The 25980-nt window shown below is 41.0% G+C and overlaps 1 protein-coding gene across 1 annotated transcript in view; it reads right to left on the reverse strand.

The window, feature by feature from the left end:
• Positions 1-25980, reverse strand: part of Adarb2 (adenosine deaminase RNA specific B2 (inactive)) — a 530291-nt gene that overhangs the window by 63729 nt on the left and 440582 nt on the right. The window contains exon 4 of the mRNA XM_028769889.1: positions 18342-18456. Within this exon, the coding sequence (XP_028625722.1) occupies positions 18342-18456 (115 nt within the window). The remainder of the gene's footprint in view (positions 1-18341; positions 18457-25980) is intronic.

The raw sequence follows: 25980 nt of genomic DNA on the forward strand, positions 1-25980 counted from the left end.
TCTCTCTCTCTCTCTCTCTCTCTCTCTCTCTCTCTCTCTCTCTCTCTGCCAATGAAAAGTTTATTTTGGTACCATAGGAGATTTATGATAAGGTGTTAGGCTCAGAAGGCAAGTTTCCTCTTCGAAGATGGCCTTGAATTCTACCCTTAAGATAGATGCTAGATTTCACATTCTAGGTAACTACAGGGGTGCTAAGGAACCTTTTGATCAGGGCAGTGACATTGCTGTTCCTGGGTGGATCCATTGCAGCATCAAGGGTGAGCAGAGGAGGCTGAGGTAACAGGCTGGGGCTGCCTCAACAGTATAGAGTGTAGACATTGTGCATTGGGGAGCAAATGCCAGAGAAATGGATAGAAAGAAGAACTAAGGGAGAAGATGACAAGTCATGAAACAAAAGAATTGGAAAATAAAAACCAGGAGAAGTGAAAATTAGATGCTGGAGAATTAGATATTAACCTGAAAACTCTAAAAATTCTTATTAGGACCAGCCAAGTTCAAGGTTGGCAGTTTCAATCTGGGGAGAACAGAAGATGCTTTTGTCATTTCTCCCCTCTCTCTAATACCACAGGGAGTGACTTGATGGCATTATTTCTCTATGAACTGGAAGATAGAGTTTGATATCAAACATATGAGCAAGAAATTACTAGAGAAACAGTTGTACTGAAGCCTCTTAGTAAACAAGTTTTTCTCAAGTCTCTCATCCTATGGTTCTAGTGTAGAAATACACAATACCATCAGAGGACTCTCAGGCTCTGTAAGATACAGTACTCCCACTCATTGTCAGATGAAGATCCTGGTTGTGTTGGAGCAAAAACTAGTTTTCAAGTCTAGTGAATTTTAGTTCCCATGGATGAGTATGGGGTGGTGTAAGTGGGCAGAAGCCATTCATTATTGCCTGGGAATGAGTCACATTCTCTTTGTGGTATTTTGGTTTCCAGTTTATTAATTCTTGATTCCTAGGTTATAGAGTGAATGGCCCATTGCAAAGGTGCCTGAAAGCTGAGTGTACCCCCACTGTGTCCATAATCTCCATAAATGATGCTTTGTATAAACAATGTGTCTTAGGTCAGGATACCCGGAAGCAGAGGGTAAGTTTTAGATTCTAGGAAATAATTTATGTAAATCAGGACAGGGCAGAAGTTGGGTAAGGAAGAGATTTCATTGTAGTCTCAGGCTGACCTCATAGAAAACTCTGAAATATAAAGGACAGGACACGGCTCTTTAACCATGAGGCGAGGGTGTAAGGTTGTGTACTCTATGTCAGATATACAGATATTCCAAGAGTGCTGGCTTCCTTTGGTCAAGGTATTTGTTAGAAGAACACTTGGCTATGGGCTGTTTCCAGAGGGTGCATGGAACAGCAATGCAGGGGCAAGAACCCCAGAGTGCAGTGCCAACAGTATCTACTTCCTCAGACAATGCCGAGATAGTCTATCAAATGCAAATAATTGTGGAACCATCATTTGCCATTTGATTTTTGGTCAAACTATTTTCTCTTAGAACAGCCCACATTTGGGGCTAGAGAGATGGCTCAGTTGTTAAGAGCCTTTGTTGCTTTTCCAGAGGACCCAGGTTCAGTTCCTAGTACCCACATGGCAGCTCATCTATAACTCCAGTTCCAGGGAATCTGATACTCTCTTTTGACATCTGTGGGCATCAGGCTCACAAGAGGTATAGAGGCATACATGCAACCAAAACACTTATATACATAAAATTAAAAAAAAATCTAAAAAAAGTCACAAACTAAGTTCTAGTAAAAGTAATATCCTACAGAACACTGTGAGGAAGAATCATAGAAAACAGAAAGATGGTGAATTCTATAAAGTGAACAGAGAAATGAGCAAAGATCTTTTCCCTCAAAGGCTCATCTAAGGATTGTTGAACCCACTGACTTTTAAAATGTCAGGTAGACGATTTAAAGGATAGTTTGAATATGATTGGCCTAGGCAGTGGCACTACTAGGAGGTGTGGCCTTGCTGGAGTAGGTGTGGCTTACTTTGGGTATGGGCTTTGAGATTCTTCTTCTAACTCCCTGGAAGACAGTCTTCTGTTTGCCTTTGGAACAAGATGTAGAACTCTCAGCTTTTGGGGAAAGATCCCACTCAGCTTAGCTTATTATTTCTGCATTTGCTGTTAAGAATAGTTATATCTAGGCATTATTATCTGGTTATTGCTTTCCTTTGTACTTTTAATCTGGAATGAACCATAACCCAGAAATGGAAGACACAACCTTTTGATCTGGATTTTGAGGAATAGTGGCCATGAAAAGCTTAAGTCCAGGTGTGATAGTATAAGCCTTTAATCCCAGAAGATAGAGACAAGCCGATCTCTGAGTTCAAAGACAGCCTGGTACAGAGCAAGTTCCAAGTACAGAAAAGCTTAGGCCCACTCATGGTAGTATTTGCCTGTAATCCTAGCATTCAGGAAACAGAGTCGTGCAGATCTCTGAGTTCAAGGTCAATCTACAGAGCAAGCTCTAGAACAGCCAAGCTTAGGCAGTGAAGGAGTTGGAAAACAGAAAGCTGGTTATAATGTCATAGAACAAGGTGGGCCATGTTCCAGCTCTAGAAAGCAGCAGAACTCAGCAGCTTCAGCCATGTGGCTCTGGCATTAGAGGCCAGAATAGAAGGGACTACCAGGGACAATTGATACTAGTTAGCTAGAGATAAGAGATTAGCTGTGATTAGCAAGAGACTAGAATTACAGAGGTGAAATCTGGGAAGTGTTTTCTGAAAGTACAATGGAGCTGTGTTCCAAAGATAGCCAAGGTTGTACCTTGTGCTGCAGCTGGACTTGGTAATGTGTAAGAGTCACCCAGGTGGTACTGGTTTTGAAGGCATGAAGGCATCATGAACAGCTGAGGCTTGGTACTGTGAAAGGCCAGGGAAGGCCATTGGTGAAAGTGCAGCCTTGATTGTAGTTGATGGCACAGGACTGAAGGGGTCATGCAAAGGAGCTGAGGCTTGGCACCATGAACAGAGCCTATGAGAGCTCTTGGCGAAGCCTGGGTGCAGGAGAAGACCCCAGCACGTTGGAGATGTACCATGGGATGACCATCAAGAATAGCAGCAGCAGTGGAAGGGAGTCAACCAGATTTAGAGTGTTACAAAGGGCAGAGCTGGAGAAGTGACCCAAGCCCTTTAGAGAAGCTCAGAAGATTGAGTATGGATCCCAAACATTGGAACAAGAAGCTGTAAAGTTGAAGCTGAAAAAAAAAACACAATTAGAGATTTTTTTTAAAAAAATTAAAATAAAATACTATTTACTAAACATACAGTATAGCTCATTACTTGGAGACCTCAAGATGTTAGAGATGTCAGAGCCATGACATTTCTTGCCAAAGAAAGCTGCTAATCGGGAGTGAAACCAGCCCAAGGGAAAGTAGTTTATTGTAGTCAACAAAGGTGAAAAGAACTGGAGATCTGAATAGCTCTTTGACATCAGAGATGGAGATGTAGAGTTTGGACTTTTCCTAGCTGGTTTGTGGTCTTATTTGGTCCAGTATTTACTCACTATGACATTTGGAATGGTAATATATATACTGTGATGTTTAAGGTATGTGATCTGCCTTTTGATTTTGCTTTATTGAGGATTACAGTTAAGTGATTAAATCTCAGAAACTTTGAACTTTTAACATTGTTGAGACTGCAATAAACTATGGGGACTTTGGAAGTTGAACTAAATGTATTTTGCATTATGCTATATTTAGGTATGGTTCCCATAGACTCATGTGTTTGAACAAGTCTATGGGGGTCAGGGAGTGGAATGTGACAGTTTATATATGCTTGGTCCAGGGAGTGGCACCCTTAGGAGATGTGGTCTTGTTGAAAGAAGCATATCACTTTGGGCATGGGGTTTGAGACCCTTCCTGAAGATAGTCCTTTCCTGTTTGCCTTTGGAACAAGATGTAGAACTCTCAGCTCCTCTAGCACCATGCCTGTCTAGATGCTGCTATGCTTCCTGCCATGATGCTAATGAACTGAACCTCAGAACCTGTAAGCCAGCCTCAATTAAATGTTGTCCTTTATAAGAGTTGCCTTGGTCATAGTGTCTCTTCACAGAAATAGAAACCCTAAGACAGGGATTCAATGTTCTGAAGCACATGAAATTAAGAAAAAGCCTCAAGTTGTTTTAGAAATGACCATGTCGAAAGTACATACTTGATTGAGGCTATACAAGAAAGAAAACCACAATTAGAGATTTTTAAAAAAATTCTAAATAAAATACTATTTACTAAACATGCAGTATAGCTCCTTACTACAAGGTGCATTTCTTCCAGAAATGTGAAAATAGATTATATTTAAAAAATACAATACAAAAGGATAACCATGATCAGAGTTACAGCATCTGACAAAACCATGTCTTTAGATAAAATATGAAAATAGATTGAATTTAATTCTATACAATACAGAATGATGATCATGCCATGCCCAGTGATGCAGAGCCAGTGTCTGAAAAATACATGGCTTAATGCGGAAACCTCGGTGCCATTTCTGCTGCCTTCAGAAGAATGCTCAGTACAATTCTATTATTTGGTATCTGTTGAAGCTGCTACTCAGCACACGTGAAAGAATTTAGAGGTGCAATGGTTGAAAGGAGCAGATAGTACAAATGCCGTCTGATTATACTATGACTGAGTACATGGCATTCTCAAGAGAGATACTACCAGAAGCAGAAAGAAAGTTCAACAAAAGGAGAGGGAGCAGAGCTCAGACACCCAAATCAACAGCTTTCATACGTACACATAACCACTAGAGAGAAACAGTACAGTGGAAACAACTTTGTTTATAGTAGCCACAAGCAAGGTAATAGGGAAAAGGAAAATGGACTGTGAGGACAGAAGCTTTAAACCCCAGTAATGGGTCTAGAGACACAGAGCAAGCAGAAAAGGACGATTGCCACCAAGCTTGACAACCTGAGTTTGATCCTTTGAACCCATGTGGTAAAAAAGGAGAGCTGACTCCTGCAAGCTGTTCTCTGAACTCTACAGGTGTGCCATGGTACTCTCTAAAAATGTAAAATAAAACACCTCTACTAGAGCCACCGACAATGGTAGAATACATAGAAAGATACCTTATATTCTTAGATTAAGGAAGCTTAAGCCCCATGAATTTTCTCTCCATTGATTATGCAGTTGTGATTCTAATGGAAACAGCAAGACTGCTTTATTTTAGACTAAGACACCTATTTAAAGTTCAGTTTAATTATTCTTTATTTAAACCAGAAAATAGATTTTACAGGGAAACCTAGACTACACTGGAGCAGAAGACTGGTGCTGGAAGACAAACCCTGCAAGGTAGCCTGCGGGTGACAAGGCCTCCTTACAAGTGACAGTGGAGTGGATGCATGGGAGAAGAGGGGGGCAGAAGAGAAAGTGCAGGTCAACCCAGATACACAGGAGAGTTGAGTATAGGATAAAGATAAAAGGTCAAGCCATGAGGGTAAAGAGTACTTAGTGAACAGTACCATGAGGGTAAAGAGTACTTAGTGAACAGGATCATGAAGGTAAAGAGTACTTAGTGAACAGCACCTCGTAAGTGAAGCGTCTTCCGAAAACTAAGGCTGTGTCTTCATTGTCTATCATGCACCAGGGCAGGTGCCCAATGGGTTAAGATTTAGATGTGAAACACCAAGTAACTTCACCTGAATCTTTACAGCTGCTTTACTTATAATTCACAAAACTTGCAAGCAACCCCAACATCCTTGCTTTTTAACTTCCCAGCCCCTAGAACTACAAGAAATGAAATTCTGTTGCTTATAGACTTCCCAGAAAGAAGTTCCGGTAGCTCAAGTGGACGTTTCTATGGTACACTGTTGCCCAGCTCTAAGCGGTCTTGGGGAGTGCAGCCTTATCCATTTACCTTTAACTAAATAGTTATTTCAAGTTTCTGAAGAGAAGTTTCATAACAACTATCTGATTCTGGAATAAAACATTACCCATTTTCTAAAGGATAAAACTTAGAGTAGAATAATAGCAACATGTGTCTAAGAAATGACTCTCTATAGAAATTAAAGGCAGATAGAAAATATTTTCGTCATACACAAAGACTGTCCAAGGTTGTGGTACATAATATATTCTGGTTTCATTTTCTAGTATGGTCCATAGGGTTTAATGACTCTGTAATAAGGTTTGCACATGTTCCCTGAGGAAAGCTCTTTTACAATGTATTGTCTCTTGGCACTGGGAAACCTTCACTAGTGATCAACCCTAGTGATCATGCACACAGCTCCATTTCATTACTGGGAAATCATACGTAGAGTGCCCAGACTCAGTTCTTTGTATTCTGAGTTTTTGTAGAGAATGTCATTCTGCCTAGAACCCCCTTCCAGCAGTTATTATTTGACGAACATCTATTTTATTTTCAGGCTTTTTATGCAATAAATTCTTGTCGCCCCTAAAGTTCCAGTTTCCACAGTGTAAATTTTTCTCTAATTAGTTCAAAATAAGGTGTATGTAAAAATGCATGCCTTGCGGATTTATGATATGGAAGCATAACTGGGCTAGAACTGGGAAAAAGTTTTGCTCTCGTGGTGAGATTTTTCTCTCACCAGCATGGTAACTGACAGTCATCTCTAGAAACTGGGAGATGCCAGTGTCCTCTGGACTCTTATTCTCTAAATATTACCTGTGCATCCAGTAAGTTACGTCTCAGGGTTTTGTGAATTTCAGACAATACACCTGAAATGGACATCAGACAATAAAGAGCCAGCAGAAGGGACTCATGAGGCTTCAGAGTGTAGATAACTTTATTTCTTACTCAGCCGAGGCATTGCCTAAGTAAGTTTAACGTTATTAAAATCAATTCACTTCATTGCCTTGTGTGGAAAAATTAAAGAAAATCATGCAAAGTTTCAAAATTTAAGCATTGTAATTTTTGGTCATTGCAGTGCCATATATTTAATTCCAATATAAGTATATTTATCCAGTTTGATATAATTATATTTATCTACTGATCTTTTTCTCTGACTCCCATAGTTAGAACAACACTAAAAATTTATGTTCTGTTGTTGCTTATACTCATAACAATTGTGTGTTTTTCATACAGGAACCAGAGTGTTTGGAGAAACTGGAAGGCAAGAAGTTCAAGAGAATCTGAAAAATAAGTATGAGCTGGCACCATGGTATGGGCTAAGTGAAAATTCAATGAGAAGTATTGATAGAACCAAGGGCACATTTTTTAAAATCTGTTTTCATTCATGCGGATAGCCACATGATGTGTATTGAGTTTCTCCAGAAAGTGAGGATATCTGACTTATCCTGTGTTTTCAGGTCCTAAACCCTGTGTCATCAGCACACATTCACAGGCCGGGGAAGAAGGCTGGCATGGTGGGAGAGAAGGAATTATGATGAATGACATAACAGATGTTGGATACCTGAGCGTGTGGGAATAGAGACAACAGAGAGATCTTGTCCCCAAAAACCAAACCAAACCAAACCAAAAAGCATACAAAAGCCAAACACACACACACACACACACACACACACACACACACACACACACACACCTCTCTCCCTCTCTTTCTCTCTCTCTTAAAAGTAAAGAAAAGAAAAGGGGTCTTTTTATTGGATTGGCTAATCAATTTGAGAAAAGAAACTACTAATCTTGAGGGGCAGAGTCTGTCACATTGAGGTTTGCACACATCAGGGGTCCCTATAAAGACCCTTTGACTCTGTTCATACTCTAGATACTATGGTGACTACATGCCTCAGTGCTCACGTTTCAGAGGTTGACGAACACTGTGTCAGTGAATCTTAAATGATGCTGCTGACCCTGTGACTAAGTCACAAGAGCCCAGCTAGCTTTCTAAATGTCAGCACAGCACTTGTTAGAGTAACTATGGTAATTACATACCTGACAGCATCCTTTAGCATGCCACTTGTTAGAAAAATTGTGTACTCACAGACTCATTACCATTCTTTAAAGAGAGGAAAATATAGGTTGAAGACAAAGCTCAGTGGGTAGGGTGCTGGTAGGAAACCCTGGGTTCAAACCCTAGCACCACTCACACTGAGCCCAGAGGCACATACTTGTTATCCAGGCACTTGAGAGGTAGAAGCAGGAACATCAGAGTCTAAGGACATCCTTGGCTGCATAATGAGCTTAAGGCTAGCGTGGGTACACAACACCCTGTCTCAGAAATAAAGAAAAGAGGTTTCCGGAAGATATGCTTGTCTCTCTCATTTGATTGGATATGACTGTCATTGGTAACAATGCTAGCTTGTTTGGCAGGAATCCTGGTAAACAAAGAGGGTGGGTTCAGTTGCCCTTAGGTCTTAATGGAGCCAAATTTGAATCAGTATTTGAGTATGCTAATAATGAATGCTTTTTCTATTTATATATTTTTAAAATTGTTGTTGCTTTGTTTTTTCTCTGACAGAGTTTCTCTGTGTAGTCCTCATTGTCCTGGAACTCACTCTGTAGACCAGGCTGACCTTGTACTTAGAGATTTGCCTGCCAGCCTATGCTTCCCTAGTGCTGGGATTAGAGGTATACACTACCACCATCCTGTGTCTTCTATTTTAACTGCAGCCTCATGTTTTTCTTCTAAAACACCCAGGGTTTGGGGTTCACATATAATCCCAATAAGGAACACGATGGACTCAGGTGCCAGGCTATGAGGTATTTTTTTTTTTTCCTGCTGCATGGATGACAGCCACTGAGCTGTGTGTGTTGAGCATTGTGGGACTAGGCTCACACCCTCTGCTTGGAGAGAGGTGCATACCAGAGTCTAGAAACAATGCTGAGACTATCATTACTTGTTGACCTCATGTGATCAATTTAGGTCCTGTCGCCATCCTCACTACAACTGCAAAGAGGCCAGTTCTCTGAGATGAGAGCAAGGTACCAGGTGTGTAGTAAACGTCGCTACTTTAAGAGAAAACTGAACTTGATATTCTTCTACAAGTGAGTTTGGGGTTGAGCCCGGGGACACCCCAGCTAGCCACCTTTCCATGGTTCTATAGTGGGAGGCTTCAATGTTTGCTCGGCATCACAAAGGTGTACTGGTCCACATGACAGTGCTTCATGCTTGTGTCTGTGAGTTGAATATGATGTTCTAATTTGCTTCCTGTTGCTGTGATAAAACTAACTGGACAAAAGCAACTTGGACCGCCTGGTTGAGCCTCAGGGGAAAGGATGCACCTAGTCCTGATGAGACTTAATGTCCCAAGATGGGGTGGTAGAAGGGGGATTTCTTTTCTATAATCCCAATACTGAGAAGGTAGACACATGAGGATTCCTGGAGCTCACTGGGGAGCCAGCCTTGATGATTTGGTGAACTTCATATTCAGTCTTGTTCAGTCTTGTCTTAAAAATACAAGGTGGAGAGCAACTTAAAAAGATGCTTGACAAATCTCTGGCCTCTAGGTAAATGTGTGCAGACACATACATGCTTGTGCTTCCATATGCATGCTTGGTCTCACACACACAGGGACACGTACACACATGCATGCATATACATACATGTGTGCACACACACATGCACACATACACACACACGTGCACATGCATACACAGGTGGAGAGAGAGAGAGAGAGAGAGAGAGAGAGAGAGAGAGAGAGAGAGAGGTATATGGGAATGTCATTAGTTCTATTTCCAGTCATCAACATTATGAAGGGTTTCACTGGATATAAATATGGTAATTTTTTATCCAGTGAATGTATTCAATGTCCTCCTCCTACTTCTGAAAAGGAAGTAGGATGCCAACGAACCCTTTGCAATTAATAGATTGAAGAATCTATTTATCTCCCTGTTTGGATTGGGCTGAGTGTGCTCTCCGGCCCATTAGTAACTCATTCTTTTGTATCAAAGGAGCAGCTCTGCGACACCTGGTCTGATCGATGAGAAGTCTTTTCTTTCCTGCATGGGAGATAACTGACAAGGTCTCCTCATTGGTGCTAAACCCAGAAATAATGAGAGCACAAAGCCGCAGCTCATACATAATTCACAGAGGAAACATTTTAAGTGGCAGTGCTTGCTGTGTCCATGAGCAACCACTTGATATTTCCATTCTTCGTCTTCTTCTTTTTTCTTTTCTTTTTTTTGTTGCTCCACTCTTGCTCTCTGTTTTTCAGAAGATGAATATGGAATTCTATTCAAAACAGTTCAAAGGGAAAAATTCTGTTCAGGCTCTAAGTTCTTCTTCTGACTTACGTTCCCTCCACCCATGACCTAATACCGCCCATTTATTTCTCTACAGAACTGTGTGACTTGCCATTGGTTCAAATCTGCTTGGTCAGTTAAAATACCTTTCAGCGATTACTGGCCCAGTAACATAGGTGTGTGCTGATCTGAGACCGTCTTGCTCTCCAGCAGCCCGCCACCCTGACTTCACTTTCTCCTCACCTCTTTGTCTACTGACCTTGTCTTCTTGCTTTCCTCCTGTAGCTGACCGTTACTGAGATAGCTTTAAAGCTAAGTCGCTATTGTAGTCTTGATGATAAAGACACCGGGCAAGAAAACGGCAGGGTGTTGTTGTTCTTCTGTGTGCTACAGGATAGATAACCATTATCCCTAAAGACATGTGTTGATGGCTTGGTTCTATATGGAGGTAGTAAACATGTTTAGAAGTGGGGTTTAGTGGAAAAATTAAACACTGAGGATGTGTCTATAAAGGGGATTTGGGAACCATGTTCTCCCTTTGGACTCTGGCTTTTTTCTATCATGTGCTGTTGCTTTAATGGGCTAACTTGCCACAGTTACAAAAGCTCCTGCGTCAAGGAGTTTTAGCCTAGAACCTGTAGCACTTTGAGCCCAAGGCAACCTTTCTGTTTCTAACTTGATGATCTTGGGTTGATAGCACAGTGACACAAATCTGTTTGGCGCACTGTAATGTGAATACCTCCCATCTCTATACAGAGCTGTCTAGAACATTGCCGCTTCCTTCTCCAATGTTTACAAGACATCAACCCCTTTTTAAAAATTTCACTTAATACAGATAGGAAATCTTAAAAATTGCAGTATAGGGCCCACTAGATAAGAAAGGAGTTTGAACCTTGATGTCAAGTGCATGTATTTGAAAGTCCACAGGGATTTCAAAGGACTGAAGCTTTACCTATTTTCACATTTGTTAATCAGCTCTAACACACACACACACACACACAAATACACACACACACACACACACACAGAGATGGGAAAAGAGAGAGAGAGAGAGGATTGGAAAGAATGAATATTTTCTAAAGTTTAGTTTATTGGCTAAGGACAATGCACTTTAAACATCAGAAATCACTGCCTAGCACTTAGGCAACACATAGATGTTAGCATCTTATCTTTTTTTTTTTTCACCAACAAACCTTGCTATGACTCCATTCAAAAACATGATCAGGGTTTTGAAGATGCTAGTTTTACTCCCTTGAGCTATTGTGTTGGATTTTCTTACTAAGTGAAAACTTTTGGGCATTTTTGAGGAAGAGTAGAGTTTGAATGCTCAGTTGTGACCCGATGATCAGAAAGATATAGAAGCATTCGAACAGTCTTGATGGAAGTACCCGATTTCAAGAGTGCAGAAATGTTTCTGCTTTGTGTGCACACATGCACATACATATATGCAGACCAGAGGACATCCTCGGCTGCTGCTCCTTAGGTGTTGTACACTCTACCTTGTGTTTTGAGATAGGTCTCACACTAGCCTGGAGCTCATCCAATGGACTAAGCTGGCTGGTCAGGAAGCTCCAGTAGTCTTCCTGTCTCTGCCTCCCTGGTGCTGGATTAGAAGAGATACACAACCACACCCACTGGTTTTTTCTATGTGGGTTCTGGGCATTGAATTTAAATCCCCATACTTGCCAGGCAAGTACTTTACCACATGAACCATATCTCCAGACGTCTTTTGTCTTTTTACAGAAAACATGTTTTCCTCCTAAACCCTTCCTTACTGAGAAGGAATAAATTGGAGTATTTCAGAGGGTGTATCTCATGGCTAGACATGTGGCTCCCACCTTTAGCTTTGAGGATTTTCATTGGCACCTTGTGAATTATTTCAAATTAAATCATTTCTCTCTAATGAGCCATGGGTAGGGTTGGGCTGGGATGATTATCTAGTCAGGATTGCTTTTCTTTAAAGAGATGGATTGGCATTAAAGCTACACAAGGGTCAGCCACAGGGCTAGTAAAATCTATCCTGCATTTGGTAATCTAAACAGTTTCAACCAAAGATTTAAAATCAATTACCCATCAGCCGTCCTTATTGTTCTGGGATGTCGGTGTCTATGAATCTTAATGTGCCCGAACTCCGTGTTGTGTTTAGTAGTTGTTAGGATCAATTTCTAGAAATCAAGATGATAATTTACCATCTTTCATGCTGGTATGAAGCTTCTGCTTAGTGTGATTGCTTTGGGTCCAGTCCCTTTGTTTCAGCTTAACTTCCTCATGCTCGACTGGGTGTAAATAAAAAGACTCTGCTTAACTTCAAGATCCAAGTGATTTCTAGTCATCCGTGGGAGAAAATGTAAGGGAAAAGGTTTTGAGATACTTGGGGAATAAATGGCTTATGTTATGATTCTGCTAGGCCCCTGGGCAGGTGAGAGTACACACATGGTCTGTGATGGGAAGAGTTTCAGGTGTGTCTGAACTGTTACGATTTATCAAGTACAAATGGGAAAGTGGCATTTGACTATCAGCTTGATCTGGCTGGATATGATAGCATGATTTCTATGGAAGCTGGACGTGTACTGAGGACAGCGTAGGGGGATTGCTCTGTCTCACATACTCATTCAAACGCATGCAGGCAAAACGTGTTCTGTATTTTGGAACTTGAAACAACTCAGACATCTTTCACTATTAAATTAATCGGTGTTTTTATATTTACCAGGTCTGGCTGGTTTTTAGGAAGGACTTAAAATGGGCATATATCATAGCTCCTTCCATAGTCACTTTTAAATTGTACTTTATTACTTATCTATTTAGCTTTATTATGGAAATACTAGACTTACTTCCTGAAGCCATACCCTTGGCTCTTTGGCTGGCAGATGTCCAGACTTCAGTCACCTTGCTCTCCTATGCTCGTTTTTCTCTTGAGAGAGATCCTTCCCCATGGTCCTGGCTGGTGCAGAACTCACTATATAGCCCGGGCTTTCCTCAGACTCACAGTGCCCGCTCTAGCCTCAGCCTCTGAGGTACTAAGATTATAGGCATGAATCACCACATATTTTTTTAGAAGAATGTCTTTTCTTTAAAAATTTTTTTAAAAAAATGTATTTATTTTGTGTTTAAATGTTTTGCCTACATGTATGTGTGTACATGTTCTATGCATCCGCCTTATGCTTGAGCATTTCAAAGAGGTTGTCAGATCCCTTGGGGCTGGAATTAGGGATGGTTGCCCTAAAGCACTGAGCCACCTCTCCAGCCCTGATTTTTTTCTCTTGATGATGGCCTGCCACAGAGAAAAGCAGCAATGATGAAAGACAGTTCTGGAGACGGTCTTTAGACTGGAAGAGCTGTGCCAGGGTCCTCAGGTCAAGGCTATAAGGGAGTAGTCAGGGGAAGAAGTGTTACTTTTGTGGATATCCTGACTTACAGGCTACATGACTCAGCAAATGTGTTAGAGGTTTATTCTTTTTCACTTCCCTTTTAAAGTAAAAATAAAAAAGAGAAAATTGAAACACCAGGGAAATGATATACTTGAAAATCTGCATAAAAAGCTGTAGTCATGAACATGATTTAAACAAGTGACATGAGTCTGAGCTAGGGACAGAAGTGAGAGTCTGTGTGTCTGGACAAGATAGATGGACAGATCCTGGGAGACCTGTGTCGGTAGAGAATGAAATGCAACTCAGGGTCTCACCCTGGTTCTGTGATGATCCTGTTTAAAACTGTCTAGTTATGCAGATATATTATTGTCATTATTGTTTTTCCAACACTTAGTGGTACTCAAAATGTGGAAGGGTTAATTAGAATACAAGTATTATCAACTATGATCTTTTTATTAAAAATTAAAATTGAGAGAATTTTTCTAGTAAGGAAAAGACTGAGTGGCTACCAGAATGAATTACCAGAATAAGAAGCAGTACAATCCAAATTGAGTAAAATAACACACATTTAGTAATGTCATAAAATTACAACTCTAAAAGTCAGGCATGAATGAATATTGATTGCCATAGCATGAATTAATAGATGTTATCTAGAATTGTAGATATAGAGGTGTAGAACCCATGTGGTCTTGCTCTTCTGACATGACAGGGCTGCTGCACCAGGGAACTCATGGTATCTGTGGTGTCCTGCACAAGACCACACAAGCTCAAACCATATACATTCCAGCGTGTAGTAGGGGAGGTGCTTATGAGTCCCATTCCACCTGAGGAGCCATTGACAGTTGATGACTTCTGAGAGAGGAAGGGTTAGTGTTCTTTGAGGGTGTGGTTTTTCATAGGTTGACTACACTCATGCATACACATGTAGCACATATTAGACTTAGTGGGTTACAAAAAATATGGACATGAAGTTGGAAGTGGGGTAAGACCTGGAAGGAGTCATGGATGAATATGATCAAAACATGTTTTCTGTGTGTAGAAATTTTTAAAGGATTAATAAAACAATTTCTATTGAGTAGAAAGGGAACAATGAAATAGTGAACATTGGTTTTCATTCCTAAGTTCTTTTCTATTTGAATTTTTATCATATGATTGGGCTAATAAGATAAAGATTTTAAAAAGTCTGTTCATAGTATATATTTTCCCAATAATATTTCTCATAATGGCTAAAAATAATATTTCTTCTACAAATAGCAAAAACTGAATGAAGCTTATTTCTGAATCATTTTACTTTTTTGTATTATAATTGATATAGTGCACATAGCACTCTCTCTTAGAATTCCTTAGGCATTTGCTTGAGTAACTGAACTGAAATTAAGATTACATGGCACATTGAATTTAAGTAAATGGATATTTACAAATATTTCTATTCATTACTTTGCGTACTTCTTTATAATCTTTTCTAAATCAAAGTTTATTAACTATTCCCTTTGATAATAGGAAAGCAAATCCCAGCAATTGATACCCAGGGCTCACAGATGACTTGTTATAAAGCCTTACCTTGTAAAGACTCTCTTGTACAGAATGAATTTAGTTCACATAAATAAATAAATCACCTGCGTAGAAAATGGTGTGCTTGCTGGCAACCGAAGCATTATCTTTTTATAAGCCCTTGTAAAACATGACTGCTTTCCACACAAAGTCTCAGAAAAGCTTTGAAAAATTGCCATTTTTGGGTTTTCTATGAATGTGGAAAGACATACAGAGCTGGGAACTGTTGAACACCAACCCACAGAGCCACACTCACAAAGACTTCTGGACTTAGACACGTGTTGCACAGAGAAAAGAGAAATGCCTGATGTCTGTCAGTCTGTGTGTCTGTCTTACTTTTTCTGCTGAACTGAACCCATGAATAACTTCACATTTAAAAAAATTTGCCTATGTTTTGTACGTGTGCTCTGAGACTCTGTCTGATATACTTAGGACTATTTTGTATTAGCTTTATGGTGTGCTTTAAAATGACACATTCCCCAGTTGAATATCAGATTTACAAGAGTAGGCACTTGGTCAGTTTTACTTTATTTTACTTTATTTTATTTTTTTGCTGTTTCTCCAGAACCTAATATTGTTAGCACTCTACTAATAACTTGGGCATTAAAAGTGGTACTGCTACTTCTGAACATTATACATTGTTACTATAGATTAGGACTCTTTTCTAGTTTTATTTCTGTTACTGTGATAAAGCATGATAGCAGTTAGCAGTTTAGGGGAGAACAGGTTTGTTCAGCTTGGAATACCATGTTACAGTCCAACATTGAGCGGAAGTCAAGGCAGGATTCAAGCAGCTAGTCACATCTCATTCACAGAGAAGAGTAGAGAGATATAAATGTGGGAGAAGCTATTTCCTTACCTGCTTGCTTTTACCTAAATTTCTTGTCTTATACTGTTCAGGGACCACTGTGTAGGGAATGGTGCCACCCACAATGGTCTGGGTCTTCATATATTGATTAAAAATCAAGATAGTTTCTCATAGACAATCTCACAGGATGACCTGATTTAGATAATACTCCATTAAGTCTCTTAGTCAACACAATTTGTACTCCATGGTGTGCGTGTGAGTGAGCGTATGCACACATGTGTGACTTTTTCTTGAGAGAGAAAGACAGCAAGAGGGCATGAAGAAACAGAACGTTGGATGGGTAAGGAGGATCTGGGAGAAGTTTGGAGAGAGAAAAGAATATGATTAAAATATATTCTTCTCAAAAAGTCAATAAAAGCACCTAAGCCTAGGTTGTGTCAAGTTGATAGTAAAACCTAACCAGCAAGCCCCTACTCTATCCAAGTATACTACACTATATACATTTAACCTTCAATGTAACTCTACTAGGTAGGTATTACTTACATTAGTATCATTTTTATGAGTGAGAAAACTAAGTCCCAGAGAGGCCAAGTAACCTGCCTTGAGTCACAGAGCTAGCTGTAGATGGAGCTGGATTTATCTTGGTTCCCTCAATAAGCCATCAGCTTTCAAGTGGGAGGTTGAGTCTTTTCATGCAGATTGGTGGTGAGAGCAAAGAGGATTAGTGGCTGGTGAGGCAGGAGACCTGATGACCTTGGCAAATGTTGATTCAGCCCTGGATTTAGAACATTTCCTGTTTTTTAGAGGCAGATGTCATCCAGTGTGTGAAAGGAGGGGAGGCAGCCCTCACAGTGGCTCAGGCTGATGCACGACACCACATATAATGGTACCATTGAAAAAGAAGGGAATTGCTTCGCTTTAGAGCAGGATATTGTGTTTATAAAGCGATTTTCACCTTTCAAAGCATTTGATGCACTTTAGCTTACGAATTACTCTGTGAGGAGGCATTGTGATTTCCACTTTGCTAAGATGCGGGAATCGGAAGGTCTGAATCATGTACTCTGTGCCAGGTCTACAATTAGGCCCAAGCCTTTGTTTTTCTCTTTCATTGCTCTTGAGTATTGTAGTGATTCCCGGGAGTCTAGAGTGATAAGGAAACTATGGCAATCATTTTTTTTTGAATTTTAAGTGTCAATAATTTGGGACACCAGATAGATGGTGTTTTTCAGTCCCGGAAGTTGCCCACCTAATCCAAAGTTACATGTGAGTATGAACTTTTCATCACTCTCAAATACTTTTTATGATAATTGCTCTCTATTTTGGAGATAAAATGGTTGAATTCACCCAACCAGCTGATTAGTTATATTCACTTAGTAATTAGAAACTGTCAGAAATCAGATTAGTCAAACCCAGGCATCATTTTCTCCCCACCTGGCCTACAATAGCAATGACCTCCCATCAGCATTGACTGTTTCCTGCCTTGTCTTGTTATTGTTGTTTTCTAGAATGGAATTCCTTCTATGAGAGGAGATTGGAATAATGAGTATGGATAAGAAGGAAGACTTTCCCTCCATAGTTTATACCCCAGCAAGAGGAACTTTAGACATCAAGGGGGCAGATACTTTGAAATGTACTCTGTTAGCTCATTGTCCTTTGATACATTGTATCCCCTTGATACATTGTATCCCTTTGAAATGTATGAAATCCAGTATCTTATTGTATCTCTTTGTATCTTCTTGTGTTTTCCATATCCCTTTGTTTCTCTCCATGTCTGCTGTGTTTCTGTGTGTCTGCTGTGTATTGGGTCCTGACTGGATTCCCTTAAGTACTTGCTGTTTCTTATGTTTGATTTTGTCCTCACGGTGTTACCTCTCTGTTTCTTTGTGTCCTCTCATGCCCCTTTTGTGTCCCCTCCAGTCTTTTCTCAAGGCCTTCTACTTGTAGGAATGGATGTGAAGAGTGTAACACTGAGAAGTGCCCACAGATAGCCTTTGGCATGAGAAGATACTTTGACAGCCAATACCCCTTGGACAGTCCACCTCCACACCTGACTTCTTTTGTACAAGCTGGTTCCATCTTTCTGCTCTGCATACAAGGACGATGTGGCATACTCATTCTGTATAAGTGATATCATCAGTCACCAGTCTTAAGCACATTAGGGGTGACAAAGAAGCAGGCGCCTCCTAATTTATCAGTTTCAAATGACTTATGTGGTAGCTTGGCCTCTGATTCCAGCTTTTACAAATACCACCATTGTTCTTGAAAGTGGGGTATGCATAAATACCTTTTGGAGTTTATGTAAATTGAGAGAAATATCAAAAGTTTTCACAATTTTGCCAGTGTGATTGCTCTACAAGAACAGTGGCCACTAATAGCTTTGTTTTCTACATTGTCTTCATTTTTCCATCTCCTCATGATAGGAAGCATCCTTTGGCTCCTAGGACCCAATTAATATTAACATTTCTCTCTGTGGGGATAAAAATTCCCACAGGAAAAGAGAGAGGTGGTTACCTTTGGTCATGACGATTCCTGCCAGTGTTTTGTGACGGGCATACACAGATGTCAGGCCGACTGTCAGTTCACGGAACTTCTGTGTGACCAGCTGGGACACAGAGTCTGCAAAATCCTGTAAGACACAAGCATCAGTGCTCTTTGATGCGCTGGATAGAAGGAACACCTGACAGCTGGCTATGGTACCTTCCTCTCAAGGCTCTGCCTCATGCAGTCCTCCAGAGGAGCCAGCACTTGCTTGCTACCTGCTTTCTCTGATCTATAACATTAAGAAGGAGTTGGTTGTGAGAAATTAACCCCAGCATTGCCTTTGCTGGAAGTTTAGCTTGTGTCTGACTTGGTCCTTGCTCTGTACCACGGCAGGTCCTACCTCATGTCTGAGCAAGTCCCTGCCCCATGTTTAAATAGGTACCTGACCTGTGTATAAGCAAACCTGTGGCTCATGGCTGAACAATTTTCTGCCCTGTGTCCAAGAAGGTGCCTACCCTGTGTCCTTTACTGAGCACAGGGAGGGAACCTTTACATGAAAACCTGCAGTTTCTTCTTATCCTTGGCCTGCATAGCTGCAATCTCAGAGGAGGCATTCAAGTAAAACTTGAGGGAGGAGGAGTAGGGATAGACATTTATTATCATTGCTTTAATCCAGTTCCTCATGTGGTGGTGCCCCCCCAGCCATTAAAATGATTTGCATTGCTACTTTATAACTGTAACCTTGTTGCTGTTATGAATCATAATATAAATATCTGATATACAGGATATCTCATGTGTGACCCCAGGGGTTTAAAACTGCTGTTTTTGGAGTCAGAGACCAGTCTTTAGGTAGCTAAAACACTTCAGGGAACTCTTCTAGAGAACTGATCACTCCAGCTTGTGCTGCAGCCTCTTCTCTCACCTTCAGCCAGATACGAACACAAGTATGCATACACGCACACAAACAACATGGAGTAGACATAGCACACACACACGCACACACATACACATAAATATATATGCACTCACAAGACACAATGAATACTGTACACATGCATGCATGTGCACATCAATACACACATACACATGTATATCCGTACACATAAGCACTCATAAACATGCACACACACATGCACACACACACACATATGCACACAGGAGTGTATACACACGAAGTTAACTTGGCCTTTGCTGAACTTATGTTAAGGCCAATTCACATTTCTATCAAAGCAGCACGTGTATAGTAAGTAACAAGGCCCAGAGAGTATGGCTCTGTGGTCTCTCCTCCTCCAGATCCCACACTGTAAACTTGTGTTCACCTAAGAACTCCATGTCTTTTTTACTAGGGAAGCTCTCATGGTGTGCCTGTCACAGGCCTTGCAGCAAAGAAACCTACTTAGAATCCCAGTTCTACAGCCTATGAGCTGGGATAAGTCATCTAAAAACTCTGAGCCCTGTTTAACCAATTTGCAAGGTCATCCTCTTTAATTTTCATCTGACCGTGCTTTGGGAATGATTCAATGAATTATCACTTCTTAGATGCTTAGCACCATGCCACACATTTGATAAGGGCTCAATAATGATGCTGTAACGGTTATTCTTATCATTATTGTCTCTGGTCTTTGCAGGTATTGACAAAGTCTTTTTGCAAGCAAATCGAAATATGAAATATCAAGCCAAGCTTTCTTTTTTAGTGAATTGGATGCTAATGCTTCTATCATGTACATTTTGATATTGTGTGGGCAACTGATATTGTAGACATCTGTTACAGAAAAGATATAACTTATATGTTATCTAAGAGATAAGTTGACAGGGTAAAGTTTTCATTTGTATGCAATAAAGTGTGTTCATGTGCAACCAGGGCTGCCTCAGGAAACACTCCAGCCCACAAGAATAACCCAGCATTTCCCCTTCCAATTCTTCATTGATAAAGTGTGGGCAGAAAGGAGGGCCCAACACTGCCTCTAAGACTTGATGGTCATTTTCCTTGCTACTGTCACTGTCATGTCTGGTGCTTGTGTTTTGAAATGCTTTATCAATTAGCATAGAAACCCTGTAGAGGAAGACTTCACAAACTGGGCTTCCCCCAAGCAGCTGTGGTGCTGGGCAGGGAGAGAAGAGGTTAGCTCTGAGTTTTCCAGGACTTTGGTTGGCACAGTTTCTCCCCAGCTCTTTTTCCAACTCAAGCTGCTTGGTGAGAGACGATGACCTCCAGGGAGTCACCAGAGAGACAGAATTTTAGCAATAAATCCTGGATCCGCTTGAGGTTGCCTTGTCCTTTTATATCCAGAGACTGGAGTCTAAAGAAGGCGGCCTACATTTCTAGATAGTTTGCATGATGTCTAAGACATGATGGTGCTGAGGGGTGACTATAACTAGGGGACTCAGAACAGTAAAATCTTACCGTATTACAGTTCTGACTGGAGGCTGAAGCCTGAGGTCACAGGGCTATGCAGCCTCTGAGGGTTCCAGTAGAAGAGCCTTCCCACCTGCTCCAGTGTCCAGAGCTCTACAGTTTGTCACTAGGAACAGGCCTAGGGTTTTTATAACGTGATCCCGTCTCCTGTCCTCTCTCTGCTTCTTGACTGTGGACTCAGGACGGTAATTGGTTCACAGTCCCTGCGGTGGTAGAACTGTAAGGCAAGACCAACCTTTTCTCCCTTAAGTTGCTTCTGAGACACTGGCATGAAGCTCCATCTCAGCCTCTGAGCCCTGTATCTTGGGGACACAGCCTCTGCTGCTGTACTCTGCCACAGTTCTTACACTTCAGGCTGTAAAGGGAGGACGGTTATTTTTTTTCCCACAGGTGTGACCTACTAATTGCTTTTCTAACTGCTGTGTGTAAGTAACTTAAGGGAGGAGGGGTTTACTTCAGTTTTTAGTTCCAAAAATGATGGTCCATCATGGTGTGAGAAGGCATGACAGAACAAGTGTTGTGTCCACAATCTGAAGAACATATAAGACATGGGGCCAGGCTGTAAAGCCCTTCAAAGCTTGCCCTATGTCTTCTGCTTCCCCCAGGAAGGCTCCAGCTCTTGAGGACCAAATGTTTGTACATAGGAGTTTACGGGGGTACATTTCACATTAAATCTATAATACATGGTTTTCCTTAATTTCTACTTGTTTTGGAGCAGTTCAACTATTCATTGAAAGAAGTGAAGGGACTGTTCAAATCACAGCACCATGGTCATGTGTGCATGTCCTCAGTTGCAGACTAGGTAGCAGCCTTCACAGCAGGCCCTGATTCTCACTATCTATCATCAAGGAGGGTGGCATCATCCTCATCTAAAGAGAAGGTCTGATGTCAAATCATGCTACCTGTGCAATCTTGAGAACTTGGGACACACACTCTGAGCTGGAGATAGCAAAGGACCCAAGATTTGGTATAGTTCCTCTCCCTAGGGGTACAGAAGATGTCAAGTGCTCACAGTGAGATCCCAGAGAAAATGGTCAAAACAGATTCGTAGTGAATAGATCAGAGCATGTGACTATCTGCTTTATCTTTCTAGAGCTACTGGGCATCTTCACAGGGGGATGTACTCCTAGAACCCAGATTGGATGGTTCAGGCCTGGCCCTGGAAATCAGACACATGTAGAGTCCTAATTCCTAACTGGAGCCATTATTAATTCTCTTGTACATGCCTGATGTGGGCCCTACTCAATCCCTCAGAACAAGATACCCTCCAAACACTGAGTAATTATATAAATAACAGAAAGGCCAACTTCATTTTGGAAATCTAAATATCACTCTGTTTCTCTTAGGGATGGGAAGAAACACAAACAACAGACTTGAGTCCTGTGTATACATTATTTCATTTAATATACCCAAAGTTGGCACTACGTTTATAACCTGTATTCACTGAAGTGATGCCACCAAAGTCACATGGCCAGGATGTGACAGATACAGAACTTAAACCCCATTGATATGAGTTAGGCCTTTCATGCTGAGCTGTGGGACCTAATGACTGCAGCAAGAAGCAGGGTTCACTTCTTAAGACTCCCCGCAGGCTTGGTTCCCTCTGTATACCCTGTTTGTAACTGGATGTAACTGAATGTATCCTGTCATCCTGAGGAGGGTCAGAGTGAGCACAGAAGGCCCAGGATCCCTTGACACCCTCTGGGCTGGTATCCCAGGATGCTTTGCACCTATTATGAGTTAATTAGCCCTGAGCTGCAGCGATCCCTTAATGGAGTCATTTGAGGAAACGCTGAAGCAGAACAAATCACATTTGGTCTGGAGCTCAGCATTTCCACAGACGATGAGTTCCTCGACTCACTTGGTTTGGCAAAGCACATGGGCTGATGGGACTTCAGGTGCTGTTCACAGAGTGACAGAGACCACTAGCTAGCACAGATTGCTTAGAACTGAGAAAAGCAGCATAGTGAGATTGCTCAGGGGGGTGGGGCTTCCTTTATCTGGTCACCTCCAGGTGGCCTGAGTTACAGCTCCCAATTATTAGGCCATAGATGCTGGCATTTCACACTCAGTTTTGGGGAGGCCAGGTCAAGGTTATCAGTATCTGGTCCCTGTCAGGTTCAGGGGGATTCATCTTCTCACCATACATAAATACCCCAGCTGACATACTTGTTTATTAATCTGTTATTTATCATGGTGCCTCTGATCTCTTAAATCCCAGAGACTAATGAGATGGCTCAGTAGGTGAAGATCTTACCTCTAAGGACCCACATGGAGGGAGAGAACCAATGGCCATAAGTCGTCTTCTGTATTCCATGGACACACACCCTTTCCCACACATGATACATTTATACAATAAAATGTAATAAAAATTAAAAATTCAAATTTCCATTGTTTGCCTTTAGATGTCTTTTCTCATGCCTTTAGCCCGGCAGTGATTAGAAGGACAGCGATGCCCATGTGAGGATTAAAGCAAAAATTTGTCTTGTATGATTTCTTTTTATAAGCAGTTTCATTTTTTAATAACATAATCCACCACCTACTACTTTTATGACTGGTGATCGTGGCTTGTGTTTGTTGTGTACCTTCTTTGCTCTGCTTTGGCACTGTGTGTGGTCATGGATGTCACTGTGTGTGGTCATGGATGTCACTGTGTGTGGTCATGGATGTCACGGACAATGGTGGACATCTTGAAAGGATGACCGAAAGTATGAATTCACAAAATCTTCAGGGGTGAACTAAAAAACACTTGTGAATAGATGTCTAAAGGACAAAATTCTCGGGAGAACCTTTCTATTTTTTCTGTTAGTGAACATTCCTTCCAGCTGGAACATGCAGTCTTTGTAGGCCCTGCCAGAGTAGGCTTAAACATCAGCTCTGCCTTTTCTCACAGTTCTGAAGGCTGGAAGTTCTGGATCGGCATGTGAGCCATCAGATCGGTTTCATGCTAAGCCTATCCTCTTAGCTTATGTGCACTGCTGCTCTACTGTGTGCTTACATAGCCTCTTCTCATGTGAAAATGAAGGAAGAAAGCTATAACAAACACTCTGCTGTCTCTTCTTTTAATGACACTAACCTGTGAATCAAGGCCCTAATATTTGTTTGACTTTAGCTGCTTCCTCAGGGACCTCAGGTCTAAATACAATCACTCTGGTTCTTGGGGGTTCAACACATGTACTAACATCACACAAACACTCAGTTAATAGCATTCTTCTCACCTCCTGTTCACATTCATCTTGCACAGTATACATTCATCCCAACAGCCCCATAGTCTTAAGTTAGTCCAGCATCAATGTTATAGTCTCAAGCCTACAGTCTTTTAAATAACATCTAAATCATGTATGGGTGGGATGCCAGGTATATATAGTTCATTATAAGACAAAACTTTCCCTAGCCATGAACTTGAAACCAAACAAACCAAACAAGTGATACACTCCCATAAGTCAATGGTGAAACATAGAATAGATATTTTCATATCCAAAGGATAAAAGAGGTATTTGGTCCCAAGCAAATCTAGATCGTAGCAGGGCAAAAATTCATTCTATCTGAAGCCATTGCTTGCTGCTTCTGGTTTCTTCACCAGGATGACATTGTTTCTTTCCAGCAACAGGGATCTTTGGAGGCTCTCACCACATACATTTTGGATCTTTGGGGGCTCTCACCACATACATTTTTTTTTTTTTGAGACAGGGTCTTCTGTATCCTAGGTTTACTTCAGACTCACCTTATAGTTGATAACAACCTTAAACTTTTGATCTACCTCTACTTTTCAAGTACTGAGATTACAGGCATGTGCTCAGGCACAGTTTTAAAAAGTCATGCTGAGGATTCAAGCCAGGGTTTCATGTGCATGTTTGGCAAGTATTATATACCAGCCCAACAACAGCCATTGTCCTACGGTGTCTCTTCTTATATGCTCTAGATGCATTTGGATCAGAACCTCTCTTCTGTGACTTCATTTAACCTTAATACTCACTCTAAATACAGGTACATTGGGCACTGGGGTTCTAATGTATGGATTTAGAGAGGACAGAGACATTCATCCACAACATACATCAAAACACAAAGTCACCTGAATAACACCATCTATTAGGTCTTATTCTGACAGTTACAGATTGAACTTTACCAATCACTCTTGTGCTTCATAAATTAGAACCCCAAACACATTGCTCAGTAGGGTTGGCAGGGTGGTGTTTGCCAGTAGAAATTTGTTCTTTTTCTTTAATATGTGATCTATCATTTCTTACTTCCTAGTATTGTAGAGCCAGGAAGGCCAGGACTGTCTTTGAGTGTTATAGGAAATAATATTTATCACTTTTAGGTAAGTAAGAGGAAATGACTTATCATCTTTAGAAAGGTAAGACCCTCAAATGCCTAAGAGATGCTCTTTGTCTATTTCTACTGCTCTTTTTTTTTAATTTCTTTTTTTTTTTTGAACATGAAATGCTTTTTTATAGCATGTTTTACAAGGGGAGGGGGGTAAGAGGGTCCAGGTGGTGGAAAAGTACAAAATCTTCTTGGCCTGTGCCTTGAAACATGTCATGGTCTATATGGTACACTGCCTTGAATTATGATCTACCTGCAGTTCTTCAGAAGATATGGTACACTGCTTGAGTTATGGTCTCCCTGCTATTCTTAAGAAGACATGGTACTCTGCTTTGAGTCTATCTGCAGTTGCTAAGCAGGATCTTGCAGTTGCCAAGCTTCAGAGGACATTGTGCAGGTGGTCTACTGCTCTTTCTCTCTGTCTTTTCCTCTCTTGCACCCTACCCCTATCTCTCTCTTCTCTCTTTCTTCTATGGGAGGTAATGTTCCTGTGATACTGCTACTACTAGAGGCAGGAGACAATGCTACTCACATGTTGTGAACTATGCAGTTTAATTCATAGTAAGTCAGTGAAGTAAGGGTTGTAGATTAGAGTAAGGGCATTGTAGGGGAGAGAAATGGATTATAAAAAGAAAATTGAATAGTCATCAGTGCTGAGGTCTGTGCAGTGTTGGGACTGACCTGACTGGAGCAAGTGAAGAAATGATCTGTGTGCATTGATGAAGATACATCAGCTGCCTGAAACTCAGTGTGATTATTATGACAGCTGAATGAGGATGCAGGTTCACTGATCTCTTCAGGGAGTCTTCGGAGGGAAGCAGTCTTAGGCTATAGTCATCCAGAAGATGAAGCTGTGGTTGATTTTTTTCTGTACACAATGTCAATATCCATCAGTACCCAGACCAGGGAAAAGCTTTGCTATGCCCC

The sequence above is a fragment of the Grammomys surdaster genome, unplaced genomic scaffold, assembly GCF_004785775.1.
Source record: "Grammomys surdaster isolate TR1022 unplaced genomic scaffold, NIH_TR_1.0 194, whole genome shotgun sequence".
In the NCBI taxonomy this organism is placed as follows: Eukaryota; Metazoa; Chordata; class Mammalia; order Rodentia; family Muridae; genus Grammomys; species Grammomys surdaster.